Here is a 14,971-nt window from a genome sequence, read left to right as displayed (position 1 = left end):
AAAAAAGCTGTTTTCAAAGCAGAAATTAACATATTTACAGCCTGGTTCAAAAAACTTCTTCTGAATCACAAATTTTACTGTTAGCACAAACTGTACTGGGGGTGAATTTTTTTCTAACTCGGCAGTTTAGAGGTTATTCAGATCATGGGCTCACCCAATCAGAGGCACAGCTGAAGTCACTTAACCAACAGGCGCCCTATAGCTGTATGCAGATCCCTTGCTATTTCCAATATGGCTGCTATAGCCGATGTGCTTCATTTTCCGTTTCATAATCAGACGGGTGACGTTGGGGAGACTATGTCCATGATTTATACAGTCTATGGATTTTATCCTTACATGTCTGCAACAGCTTGTATGTGATGTGGTGTAGAGGTGGGTACCAAATTAGGTACTTTTATTGGTACCGACCAAATTCTGTCAAAAGTACCTGGTCCCAATTCCTGTAAAATCAAAAGCTACCATGTTTGAGTACCTAAATGCATCCTTGTGACTGTGACGGAGTGAAAGAGTAGGAGATTGTCCATTTTGGGCATGAACACAGCATTGCAAGTTCATATATTGAAGAATAAATATGTTAAAATGAAAAAACGATATATTTTATCATTAAACAAAGTGATGTTTTTTGCCGCATAAACACAAAAAAGTACCAAAAATTGGTACCATTGAGTACCGATACTGATTGCCAGGTACCACGCATCAGTACCGTATCGTTTCAAATGTGAAAGGTACCCATCCCTAATGTGGTGTTCCTCAGGGTTCTGTGCTGGGGCCTCTTATTGTACTTCTATATTCTGCCACTTTACCACAATTAGACACATTTGAGGAATCTTCTACTGTTATTATGCTGACAACGTCCAACCGTATGTTTCTTATACGCCAAATTACACTAAAAACTGTCTTACCTCCTCAGCTGTCTAACTGTCACACAGAACTGGATAAAAAACAACTTTGAAGGTGCCCAACTTCCAGGCTGGGAGGCAAAGTCATGAATTTTATAGATTTTTTTTCCCTCTTAAGGATCTCTTTGAGTCTTATTTTTAAAATGATTATTAATAGAATCATGAAGCTTGAATGTTTTCTATAACTTGAACATGACTTTGCTCACGTCCTAACCAACAGTCACCCAGCGTGACCTTCCCTTCCTCCATCTATTCCTCGAGGTTCCCGCTCACTGGCCTGAGCTCTTTCCTTTGAGCTTCTGAGGACAGCAGAGGCCGAGCCTCAGGGCAAGTCATACTTTATACTTTATGGGACAGAGGAGGCTTCAGCAAGCCTAGAGAACATGCACGCACACACACACACATACACACAAATGTATATTATAAATGCTCAAACACCGACACAAAGAGAGACACACTTATGTCTACAGCCAAGGACAAAGGAGCAGGACAGCATGCACTAACACACAGCACCCAAGAGACTCCACATCAGCACTGACATTACATGTGAGCAGCTTCCAGGGAAACTTCACCCTGCTCTGTCCACACACACACACACACACACACACACACACACACACACACACACACACACACACACACACACACACACACACACACACACACACACACACACACACACACACACACACACACACACACACACACATACATACACACACGTCACTCAGCAGGACATGCACAGCCACTCCTGCCCACTGAGTGGACTCAGCGATTCAGTGGGGTCACAGAGAGTAACAGGGGCTCTTTTCTGGAAAAGAGAGCAACCCTCAGCAGAGACAGACGTGAGCGCTAATCAGCCTTGACGTGGAGAGCATCAGAACTTACTGAGAGGTTTGAGGATGCTGTTGCTGGCCTCATCGTTGTTTTCCGTGTCCGACTTGTCAGAGGCGTTCTCCGTCAACTTCTCCTTCCTGTCCTTGTGGCCGGCTCTCCGGCGGTGACGCCTTCGACGTCGATAGCTCTTGGGCACATGCACACCGATGTAAATGGTGTGGTGACCTGTGAAGGGAGACACAGCAGATGAACTCTGTCTCTGAACGTGTCGACTGTTTTAGATTGGTGGAAGAATCAAAGAATCAAAGTTAGACGCCTGATACTTTTCCTTAATTACTCCACCATGACTGTTTTCTTAAAACTGGTCATTTAGAAGGAATAAGGTCAGACGAAGAGGTCAGTTTTATTAAATCCTATACCTGTATACTCTTTGTAATGTTCAGGTGTTTTGTGTTTCTCCTTCCTGAGCCCTAAAATTCAACCTTTCACAGTAAACATCAAAAGACCCTAAGAAACAAAAGGCTCTGTGCGCTCCGTGTCAAACGTCGCTTTTGAAAGACGTCGGGGAACGCTGAGCCAAGCACTGCACATGACTCGACCAGGAAGTGTCTGAATCCCTCAACACCACAAACAATGATCCCTCTTGAAGCACAAGAGCGTTCATTATTCACTCGTACCACAATGCCTTGTTTTTTAAGGGTTCATCTATATTCACTGACACCGACGTTTCTGCATGCCATGCTAACACAGAGCATCAGATGCACAAATGGAAATAAGACAGAAGACTTAACTTAGATGTGCTTCTCTTTGCCCTGACAGTGTTTCCATTCAGAAAGGCTAAAGTCCTTTAAAATACAGGTAGAGGCTTGTTACATGACAGCTGTGTATCAGTTGATTTCATGATAAAGTGAGATCTTTATCCTAAAAGTTGTGCAGCGCTGCCCAGCACAGAGCTTTGAGATTCAGCACAGCAGGTATGCTTTAGTTTTCTAGAGGAAAGCATAAAACATTATGAATGAACCCTGATGCTTTTACTGTCTTATATACTCAAACATTTTGGAGCTACTGAGTTTGACATCTCTCAAGATGCAAAGGGAAAGATTCAGGGTTTTATCCTTTTCAACAAGTCACACCCCACTCTTACTCTGTTTCCTGCTCAACCCACTGTCCTCTCTGAGTAAAGGCCCAAAAAAACTTAACAAAAAGCTTTATCAGAGATAAAACTTCATATCACCCAAAGTTTTTTAGCCTTTGTCTATTAATACTAGGGGTTTCCCGGTCTGATACACTGATCCACACTGGCGCCGGATATGGCTATTTTTGGAGGATCATATAGCATTGGATTTTGTTACAAGATTGGGATTGATCAAGTTTTCATGTGTTTTCAGCACTGTCACGCTTTACGGCTGCTGTAAATCAAACCATGCTGCTAACACGTCCGCTGTGTGGGACTACTTCTCAAAAGAAAGCAATGACAGTAAAACAGTGTCTTGCAACATTCGTAAAGTGAGTGTTCTTCAAGGAGGCACCAACAGGGCTCACTTTGATACAACTATGATTCGTCATTTACAACATTTACATCAACCAGCAGAGTACAGGATTTATCAGAGAAATCAGATCTCTGATATTGGATGGTATCGGGTCGGAATTGGCAAAACGTATCATGAAAAAAATCAAATCGGATCAGAAGTCAAAAAATCTGTATTGGGACATCCCTTATTAATACTGTTGTGCTGAAAAATTGATACATCTCTAAAAATATCTCTAATAAAAAGAAATGATTTAAAAATATATACACATGTGCAAGAAAGAGTATGTGAACCCTTTACCTGAAATTCTGCATAAATTGGTCATAAAATGAGTTCTGACATTCATCAAAGTCACAAAAACAGACAAACACAATCTGTTCAAACTATAACTCTAGATGTTAACACCTGCATCTGTATTTTAGGTGGCCCTTTGTGGCCTGTTGAGGCACACACACAGGGGTACGGAGCATCAGCCTTTTTGGAGTTCAGACACTAAATATACAGACAAAACTGCCTTTCAGGGTTTTTAACAGTTTTAACAGGAATCCTTGTTGCTCATAATTAAGATTAATAAGAATCAGTAAATGCAACACTAAAGGACCACAACTCACATCCCAGTGACATCAGAGTATTGCGACGCTGATTCAACCACAAGATAGTCATTAAGGTAACAGCTCTATGGAAGCTAAAGTTCAGAGTTTTGGGATTTAACCTTTTGAACTTTAAAGCTTTAACACTTTAATTTGAAATCTCTGTCATTAGTATTTATTTCAGGACCCTGCTGATACAGTGTTTAAGATGCTATGAGGAGGATCTGTTTTAAATGCACTCCCTCATCACCTTCTGGCCTGGAGTCGCCACACACTGTCGTAAATTACTTTTAGCAAGGCGTGTGTTTGTTTTGGAATTAAATGAAGATTGGATCGAAAGAAATTTTTTTGTTCAAGACAACTTTTTACTGGATACAACGCACCAAGGTAAGGGATTTATCAGTACAGTTACATAGCTCTATGGTTTGAAACGTGACATCAAGCAAATGTTGTATTAGCAGGCTATATGTTAGCGACACTGTTAGCCCAGTGCTCCCACATATCTGTAAGCTAACGTGACAACAAGTTAACACTGTCAGTTTGTAAGTAGTTTATTATCTGTTTATATTCAGCGCAGCTAGCAGCCTGGTGCTCTAAGACTTGCCCATAATGTGTGACATTAGTAAATCCTGGTTAGCTATGTCCTGCCAGTCATCTACCAATCAGAGCTAACGTAACCTCACTCTTCATTTTACTGATAGACTCTCAAGTTCGAACAGACCACTGCAGAATAACTGCTGACTGTGGGTGGGAATGGACATTATCACAAACAGTTTAGCCCATGTGTTATAGAGTGATACAGCAGAGCTACAGGCTAATTAGCCTTTAGCTCGGGCTGTATCACTCTCCTGTTAAGCTTTCTTCTCCTCTTCTGTCCCTTTTCTGTCTGACAGTTAGGCTCATGTGTCCACCATCACTACAAAATTAGTCATAGAAATCGTTTCAGCAGAGAAATCTCTTCTCACTACTAAACTAAATCAGCTGGGGCGTTGCTGTCATAGAGACCTGTAGGTGTTGTTATAAAGTCCGGTCCTGTAACCAGTAACCAGCAATATTGGTGCAAAAAATCTCATTTTAAAGTGTGGATTATGGTCAGACATATATCTAGCAGCGAGACTTTTTCAAGATCACTTTCAAACTCCTCAAAGACCCTTTAAAGTTTTGGTGTGGCAGCGCTCCAGTGTTTACACAGCAGCAAGAACAAGGAACCTAAATAAATTTCAAGCGCATTAGGGTTTGCTCCTCAGCATGTGTGCATTAAAGGACCCAGCAGCAGATGGCTGGACGGCCAAAACAAAAGAGAAGACACAGAGAAAGAAGTACAGAGCGTAGTGCTATTAGAGGAGACAGATGAGCAATAAAGCAGAGAGTGAAGACGTTTGCACAGGCCCAGTGATGGAGGAGGAAGGATAAAAAATAGTCAAGTCAAGGTGCTGGAAAGGAAGATTTGCACACTGCCAGAGCAGCATTGTGCAACAACTTCCTCTTCTTTTTTCAGGAGAAGAAGAAGTTCTTTTGGAGCTGCCCCCAAGCACACTCTGAATGAAATGCAATTCTTGTGTTAGCCGGGAGGTTTGTTTAGCTCGCTAGATTTCTGAGGAGAAGCAACGCCACCGCCAGTTTCCCCAGTAACTGCGGCCACTGGGACCTGCCCAGAGAAGTGGGTACTGTGGCAACGAGCCTCACAGCAGCACTGACAGCATGCTAATAGAAAAGAGCTTCAAACACATAAAGTCAGAGGAGATTATACTCCTCACCTTTACTTTTAAATTAGCTTCAATCTTAAAGGAATATTCATCTGTATCACTTTAACCCAATGCTGTGTCAAAAAAACATAATTAAACTATCAATCGTGGACATTTACACTGTTTGGGACAAGAGTTCAAATGTTTTCTTTAAGTAAGACGCCACAGACTAATCCATGCCAGATAAAGATAATTCAGCCATCAGACCACAGATCCTCTTAACAGACTTTTATCTCGTATAAAAACAGAAATGTCAAGCCACCTCATCTCTTTTTGCTCTTTTTATCAGTCAGCCAGTCTTCCAATCAGACTGTCGGCAGCAAGCGAGCAGCGGGGAGGAGCACGACCTCGGAGGGGACTCAAAAAGAGAGATTTAGTGAGCAGACGAGGACACACGCAGACACAGCAGAGACACTGGTTGTGTACAGGAAGTTGGAGAGATTGAAGCAGGGTTCAAGCTGAGGTGACACCTGACAAAATGTTGACCTCTCCATCCAGAGGGACACTGCTGTGCAGATTCCAATGTTGACGAATCACGTCTACCACGAGTTACGAAAAGAATCCTTCCAGCGGCTTTTCATGTTTTATTGTTTTTAACTTAGATCACAGAAACCCTTCTTTTATGACCAGTGTGAGCTTTAAGTGAGTTTTTTAATGGTATGGAAACCCAAAGTAGACTTCTCAAGCTTGTTTCAAAAAGTTATTTCACAATCCAAGCTATGCAATCAATTTTTACACCAAATGTGAAATTAAAAATGACTGTTTTATTTGAAAGTGACTTTTTGTTTGGGCCACAGATTAAGCTTCATCAACAAAAGCTAATACTGTAACCTTCTCAAATTAAGATAACGACTTTTATTACTCACATTTTAATGTTAACATTTCAGCTAATGGTGCAGTTAAACACAAGAATCTGAGCAGGACTTGATTGAGTTTTGCTCTCTTTTTTGAATATGAAAGAGTCATGATTTTTGACAGTTTGAATAATTTTCATGTTAAAAATTCTAAATAGTTTACGCGAGAACTATCTTTTCTTGAAAGGGATGTTTTCCATTTGTTTTTACCACCAGAAAGTGTTTGCATGGTACATGAAAGCTGTTTACTTTTTGCCAGAAACATAATAACATTAAAAATGACATAGCCGACATTGTTCGATAAAACAGGTGCAGCACTGTCAGATTCAAAACTAAGGGAAAATGCTCCTGACATGGTGTAGAGTTCTGAGAGGGACTTCTGCAAAAAAATACACAAAAACTGAGTTAAAGCGGAAACTTTGACAGTTAAAACTAGAATAAATAAATTGCAAATTTACAACTTCAGAGTCATAAAATGGATCTAAATCGGCAGGAAACTGTTCAGATGATCTGTGAACACTTGGCAGTGATTACTGAATAGTAAAGTTGAAATGCCATCCCTAACACTCATCAGTCTCTAAACACTAACGTATCCCTAATCATTTTACGCTGAGAGTTTACTTCTACAGTTAATTCTTCCTTCAGAATTAAGTTCTGTCTTTTAACTCGTATTTGCTAGTTCTCATATCTTTCCCTTTTCTTTTTTATAAACACATTGTGATGCAATGATATGAAAAGTGAGTCCTTCGGAGTCTCTGATTGTGCTTTGTCCATAATCAGTTTGTTTTCTGCAGCAGTGTTCAACTGTCCAGAGAAAACAGAGCTTTGCTGTGTCTTTTTGTTCTGATTAGATAGTCTATCAGCAACTTAACGTAGCCATGTGATGATTTAAATAATGATATTCACTTGGACAATGACAAAGCTTTTGTCAGGTGTGCTTTTTTCAATTCACTTTGCAATTTGGGATATGTAAAACCTGTTTGGAATAATGACTTAACTTCGTCTTTGTACAGCAAGTTTGATTATTTTTGTTATGAGTTCTCTATTAGTGATTTGTTATTAGTGTTGTTGTACTTAAAATCCTTCTTTTTTTTTTTTTTTACAAAAAGCGGGTGTTATGTTGTGATATCACCAAAAGATGATGTGGGCAGTGTCCCTAAATGTGGCTAAAAGTATCATGGGTCTGAGAGGCAGAAATACAACATCCATTTATGTGGACACTGGGTCTTAAGAGGTTACACAGTATAATAACTTCTAAATGAATGATTCTAAAGAAAGTAATGGAAGTCAATTGCTGATTTTGTGTTACAGAAACCATGAAGAATCAAACGATGAGCAGGTATTGCTGAGTTTTCTCTATTTAAATTCATTTTTCCATATTTATTTTTATCTATTTATTTATTCATTCAATTAAAGGGACAATGCAGCATCAGCCCAGCATCTACAATAATAATAATAATAATAATAATAATAATAATAATAATAATAATAATGACAATAATAAAAATACATTTTATTTTAAGGCGCCTTTCAAGACACCTAAGGACGCCGTACAAAACATAGTTTAAAAGCATTCAACAAAAGTTAAAACAAGAAGATGGATAAAAGTTTAAAAAGAAAACCGATTTAAAACATAAGATGCCCCTGTAAATGTGCTACAGTTAGCCACAGGGCTAATTTTCATCTGTAGCACCCGGCAGGTGAGATAAAAACAGAATGATTCTGTCTGTTTTAATTTCTGGATTTTATCCAAGGTGGAAAGAAGATCTAAAATTAGCATAACTTCAAAAGCTGGGGCTGGATCCATGTTAAGTACAATTGCCTAATGTCAAAACATGAGATTCTTGGAGCGATAAACCTGGCACGATGTCTGCCACTTTAATCTCTTGGACCTGATGTAAGAAACCTGTGGAGTGCTGGCAGCTGATACCAACAAACAAACCTCAACTTGTTCCTCAGATACTAGAGGTGTCATAATAAGAAAAAAGTGTTCAAGGCTGAAATAAAATGTAAACAAATTCTGAATTATTCTATTAGCTAGCTTAAAGCTAATGTAGCATTATTAAAGCTTTGAGAGAAAGGCCAAAACAAACATGCCAATAAAAGCTGGTTTTCTACAAGAAATGTGGCAAACGTAGAAACACAAACTGAAAAACAGAAAATATTACTACGTTCGAGATATTTCTAAGTACTGGTGGGTTGTTTTCCTTCTCTCTGTTGTTCTGTAGGTCTATGTGGGGATTAGTGAGGTAAACACAGGATCACATGCTCTGTGTTCTACATCTTTCCCATGCCAGCTCACACAACAGGTGAGCCGTCACGGTGTACGTGCAGGAAGTGAGCAAAATTTGGCAGCCTCTAAAAGGCTTAATGACGCCCTTCCTGTTTCTCTCAATGAGTGGCCTTACTTTGAACTTAAACTTTTAGGAGGAAGTGGGTCAGTACAGAAAAAGAGGAGAATCTGACTTATATATATAGAGACTGACAGAGCTCTGAGGGAATCAGAGTATTTTGATTAGAGTTCATTTGAATGTAAAGAAAGAGGCAAACTTACCTTCTACCTCCTCCTCGTCACACATGTGCTTGAGTAAGGACGCCCCCCGGTCCAGCACCGCCTCATCCTCCATCCTGTAGTAGTAAAAGAGGAAGAAAGACTGCTCACATTTCTCCTCCAGCGACAGCGTGGAGCCATAGCGCTTTGGCTCGTTCACCTGCAGTAAGTTCGGACTGGGGCTCAGTCTGGTGCTGCTGGTGGCGCTCATCTCCACCCATTAAAGACTCATTGACCAACGACCCCTTGGCTCAGTTTGCCGGTGAGTAAACTACGCTCTAGTGAGGAAATGTGCCGTCCTTCAGGAGGGCAAAGTGCGTAGTCCTAAGGTACGATGCACTGGATTTAATCTGGCGGGAGGGGGGGTTGAGGAAGAGGACAGGAAGTCTCTGCTAATTGAGTGTGATGGCCGGATTGACTGGCGCTGCTCATGCGCAAAAACACACAGCTGACTGAGACCTTAATAAATCTAGACCATGTTCTGTGTCTGATTCACATCTCAGACACTTTGAGGTGTTTCATAACTAAAGGGGTAAAAACATCTTGAATAGTATCACAACGTGTCACGTCCAATCAGTCCCACACCCACACACACACTACAAAGCCTCTCCATCTGGTGGATAATGCCCGCCGGCCCCCCTCTGCACCACCCTCCACCTAAGAAACAAGTGGGGCATCACATGTCTGTCTACTCATCCGCCCTTACAGGATTACGCCGGCTTTACTTAAGTGACAAGACACACACAGGCCCATGGCGGGTCGGCTTGTCAGAGCCTCCGCTGCTCTCTAAGACGCCTCCATGCTCGGTCATCCTCACCTTAAACACACTGAGCGGCCAGTCTCCCAACAATCAGCACAGGCAGAAGGTTTGTAAAATGTTTGGGTAAAGTCACAGAAAATGATTTTAATGTATTTACAGAATCAGGGATGCTGTAACAGAAGAAAAATAAATCCCCGACCCTTTTTGTACAATACAAACAACTTTTCTGTCATATTATTTAAATATATCTAAAACCCAAACTTGGTAAGTATGAAAAGAGGTTATCAGTTCTTTCCATTTCCAATCAAAAAGTCAACAGTTGCCACCAACACACATAACACAATCCACACATGCCATGTTTGAAGTAATACCACAGTACGTAAGCCCCCGGTTTATCTTAATGGGATCACAGACAAAGTGGTTTGTTCTGGGAAACAATTCAACATCATTTTACTGTTTTACAACAGAAATGTCAAGAGGTTTTCAGTCTACTTTTTAAATGAAATAAAATAAAATTAAGTATTTATGGGTCAGGTCTGAGGATGTAACAGTCAGAGAGGTTGATGGTGGGATTACAGTCTGAGTAATAATCTGATTTTTATGATTGCCAAAATTATTATGGAAGTCATAACCTACACAGTGCTTTACGTATTTCTTTGGTTCAGCCACAGGTAAGCTAATGTAGCATAGCCTATATTTCTCACTACAGGTATCACTTGAACTGGAGCTACGAGCAGTTAATGCTAAAAAATAACCTCTGCATCCCTCATCAGATCCAGCCTCAGAAATTCATAATTTATTCAAGATTATCTAGATAATCTATCAGGATTACTTTCATACCCAGACTTTTTTGACCTACAAACAACATTTTTTTTCCCAAGATATTAGCCTGCGTAGGGTGCGAGTGGTTAGAGTCAGCTACCGTTAGTTTCGGTTGTCGACCCGCTAGCTAGCTCACGGTGAGTGCTAGCACCGGCGACGATTTCCGTTGGAGAAATAGCTGTGCCATCTTTCTTGAAGTTGAGTTTGGAATTTGGGGGTTTTCCACTTTAGCGCGTTTCTGCTGGAGATGCTCATAGTAGAAGGTTTATATGTCAAGTGTTAAAATTTTGCAAGTTTTAGTGCGGATGTGGCGGAGCCTCTCAGCAATGAGTCTACTCCGTGTGGTGCTCAGGAGCGCCCCCCTTCGACATCATTTCATGAGTTTTGCCTTGTCTTGTGTCCTCTAATGTATTTTTTGAACTCTCACATTTTCACATCACGATAAATCCGTTAATTTAAAGACGTTAGCTGTAAGAGTTGTTGAATTACTGAGAATCTATAGAGCTGCAGCTTCAAACAAGTGGCCTATGCACTGTGAGACGTTACTAGACAGACTTCAGTTTGGTTTGTGCATTTGACAGAAAATGTACACATCAGTGAGGACATTAACATGGTCAGTACCAAAATAATAAAAAAATTGCAATGCTTCTATTATGAAAAATCATCAGCATTAAAATGATTGTGCATGGAAATAAGATTCCATATTTTTTCTAACAAAAACAAAAAAATTTGAGAATTGAAATGACTATTGTTTCACCTATGGAACGTTTTCCTAGTCTCTACAAAACTTCCACTTTAGTTTCAAGGCTTCTTTTAACTTTTTTTCAGGATGAATTTCATATTTTATGAATTTGCCTGAACAGGAGCGACACTTTTAGAAAATATGAAAAAATAGTATCAGACTTCTTAGACTTTGAACATGTATCTTTGAAACGCTCCATGATTCAGCATGAGAGTGAGCTGAGGTCTCAGTTCTCTTTCCAAAGCCGGTCTTACCACCTCCTCCATTGCCACCTATGGAACAACCCAGGACATAGCAGGACCTGCTCCCTCAGTCTGAGCTGAACACCCACACATCCCTGCACCCCAAAGTTGGATTTAAAAAACATGCCTCAAAATACTGAGCTGAACTTCTGCAGAAAAAGATGAAGAGTTCTAACCAATAAAATGATTTCCTGCTTTTCCCAGAATGCTTCCCTCCTTTGTCAAATCACAGCAGAGAAACAGATTACAGGCTGTCTTTTTAAGAATACTGATGACCATGAATCTCAACTTTTCTTTTCCTGGAATCATTTTTCATTAGCAGTGAAACAACCAGCCAATAAAGAGAATAAAGTATTACAGGGGGGAGGTAGGGCAGCCTTCACAGTAGCAGATAAAATGAATCTAAATGAGCCGGCAGGCTTTTGTGGTTTTGACAGGCTACCAAATTGATAACCTTTTGATTTCATGATTAAATTGTTATCTCCAGAATGAAATTACAGCCCAGACATAACGGCTCTTGTGTTTTCAATTGTTCCGTTATGCAGCATTTTTGAATTTAGTTTCTTTCCTTTGAAAGGTTCAATTCAGGCTAGACAGAAAGAGTGATGAGTGTGTTTTTTTATGTTATCTTCTGTGCCAGAATAAGACAAAAAAAGTAGATTTTTTTTCTTTTACTTCAGCACATAAAATGAGGCTTTAATTCATTCAAGGTTTGATCCTTGGATGCAGGTGTGGATGCAAACTGACTTCCACTTTTAGGAAATAGTGCCGCATTTAAGATTTGATGCCAAAATTCAGGACCATTTGGAGGTTTTGAACTAGATTTTGTTGTTTTCTTGGGATTTGAAGTCTAAAAGCTACAAATCTGACATCAGCAACTAATATTTAACACTGTCTGTTTCCAAATTTCTTCCTTGATAATCCTCTAATTCTGCACTTTAAAATGTTCGGTCTCTTGATGTTATGACATTTCACCATCAGCAGAAAGTTGAAAAAACATTAAGCCACAAAGGAATGCATGCAACGTCTGTTCTTTTAACAGCGTCAAAGTATCTGACAGTGGATTTTCTGATTTTTACTCACTTGAGTTCTGCAGGAATTGAGATCAATAGCTAAACTTCTGAACAATCTCACAACAAGGTGTGCGAGCAAACAAAACTTCACAGGCTGTTACTTTGCACTCTTGATTGTACATTAGCTGCTATCTGTCTGACACCTCACAGATAAGGTATCAGTGCCCCCCGTCCTTGCTGGCTGTACAGTAATCTACATGTAGACGACGTTCTCTATCTGTTCAGAGAGGAGAGGCTGTTCTCTGTACCCGAGCTGATGCAACTGTTGACTCTGTTCAAAGCATCAAACAGCCTGAAGGCATCTGGAGTATGTTATGGTGTACGGTATCTGCAGGAGATATGAATGAATGTGTGCAGGTCATGTATCCAGTCGTGTCTGTAAAGTGTGATCTCTCAGGCAAAGACGGCGAAATGTCATCAGATATCAGATTCCACTAAATCTCTCCACAAACTAAAGAGATGCCTACAGTCTCTGATAAACAATACCCACTCTGGGATTTCGTATGACAGACGCTTTCACTGTGCATGAGGCTGATATTCAAAGCTTTGTGTCTCAGTAATTGTCGCATAAACCACACCAAAAGTTTCCACTCATTCTGAAAATGAATGAGGCCAACACAGAGCAGATAGAGCTCAGGCTTTACATTCAGAATCACTTTGTTTACACTCTTCTTTATGAATTTTTAACAACTTTCTACAAGTTAAACTGTCAGATATTTACCCTCTCAGAAAGAGCAAAGGATAATTTGTGGTTTCTTTCAAACAGCAGCCAAGTCAGCGAGATTTTATTCAGATGATGTTTTGGTCTATTTATTATTCCTTTTGTATTTTTTATGTTCCTGTGGACCTGTGTTTTAAAAATCCATGAATAAATAAGTAAATAAAGAAAACAGTGAGCTATCCACAGTGTTATCTGGCCCTTTAATTACCCTAAAGTAAAAAAAAATCCCTTAGATTAGTAGAAGTCTTCTTTAAAGACTTGACTAAGTATATTAAACAGAGCTGGTTTCCTTGAAAATCCCATAAATACTACTGTCAGGCTTTCCAACGACAGCCTTGATTGTGCAGCATTAAAAAAAACAAATAGTTGTCTCAAGGTAAAAAAAATTACAAGGCCAATCCTGTCTTTGAAATAAACTTTCAATGTCTAGCTCCATGTAGGTTTCATGGACAAATTCTCAGATTGGGACTTAAAAACAAAAGGGATCACTCCTAAAGAGACCCATCACAACTATTTAAGTTGATACTATCTTTCATATTGACTAGCAGGTCTTTTAATGCAACAATTTTGATTTCATAATGGCTCTCAACTATTTTATTCTCTGCGCCAGTTTCTATCAGCTCCAACAGACTTTATTTCTCATTTATTCTCAGCTCACCATGACTTCTGCATTCCCTTACTCAAGGATCTCTCTCATTGAATCATTACAAGGTGAGACGGTTTTGCACAGAGAGAAAAGTGCTCCTGCAGAGCTTATTCAAGACACTTACTTCTTGTTGCTCATGTCTTCAGGTTGCGTGTGATAAATCTCCTTACTGAAGGTGCTGAGCAGGGCTGATCACCAGAGCCGCTGCTGATGTTAGACCTGAGAAAGTAACACATGGAGAGGTCATTTCTCTGCTCTCTGGAGAGTCACACGAAGTATGCGCACTGAGTCCTTCCTAAGTCTTTGAGGATCAGTCACATAAAAGATTTAAAGCAAAGGAATTACAAGAAGACTTAAACTTGCAGATGTAGAACAATTCAAATAATCTTTGTCAACACTGAAAAGAACCAATAATGTAAACTTTTAGACAACTTTATAGCCTAAAGCAGCTGAGAAGTGTCTGAAATCTAACAGTAAACAGCATATGAGTCTGACACAGCATCATAAATCATGCATACTGACCCGTCAGACCGCTTTACCAAAACAAAACAAAACTCCAGCTGCGTCTTTACGCACAAGCCATCATCAAATCTGGTGTTAAATGATTCATTTTCGATCCTATTAGTGCGTTTGCAGATGGCATGACTCAAAAAACATGCATGAGCTGCACAACACACACTGGAGGTCTGAGAGCGACGTGGTAAAACTGACAGGAATGTCATGTTGATCGCTGTGTAAAGACGCGTCTCCACACATGCACACCAGGCCTCATGAAGCTGTCGCTGACTCCAATAGTAGAGTACTCACCTCTGTACTTTAGTTCTCAGGCTCAGTGAGTTCGGCTCGTGTTGTCACCCCTGAGGTGACATGAAGGTGAAGAAGTCTACTTCCACTGCTCGAAGAAGTTTCTCTGTGGCATTGTGCGGCGACTGCACTCAGCATGCTGCCGCCTCTATCTAC

At 40.1% G+C, this 14,971-nt stretch overlaps 1 protein-coding gene across 1 annotated transcript in view; it reads right to left on the bottom strand.

Annotated features, from left to right (window-relative positions):
• LOC141790897 (electrogenic sodium bicarbonate cotransporter 1-like) overlaps window positions 1-14,971 on the bottom strand; it is a 61,478-nt gene extending 46,507 nt beyond the window's left edge. The window contains exons 1-4 of the mRNA XM_074671049.1: window positions 14,819-14,971; window positions 14,136-14,230; window positions 9,009-9,082; window positions 1,788-1,961 (exon numbers count right to left, since the gene is read on the bottom strand). Coding sequence (XP_074527150.1) covers window positions 1,788-1,961; window positions 9,009-9,082; window positions 14,136-14,149 — 262 coding nt within the window. The 5' untranslated portion in view covers window positions 14,150-14,230; window positions 14,819-14,971. The remainder of the gene's footprint in view (window positions 1-1,787; window positions 1,962-9,008; window positions 9,083-14,135; window positions 14,231-14,818) is intronic.

The sequence above is a fragment of the Halichoeres trimaculatus genome, unplaced genomic scaffold (assembly GCF_033239565.1).
Source record: "Halichoeres trimaculatus isolate MK-OKI-2021-1 unplaced genomic scaffold, fHalTri1.1 fHalTri1_scaffold_5, whole genome shotgun sequence".
Classification (NCBI taxonomy): domain Eukaryota; kingdom Metazoa; phylum Chordata; class Actinopteri; order Labriformes; family Labridae; genus Halichoeres; species Halichoeres trimaculatus.
This window is presented reverse-complemented; position numbering and strand designations above follow the sequence as displayed.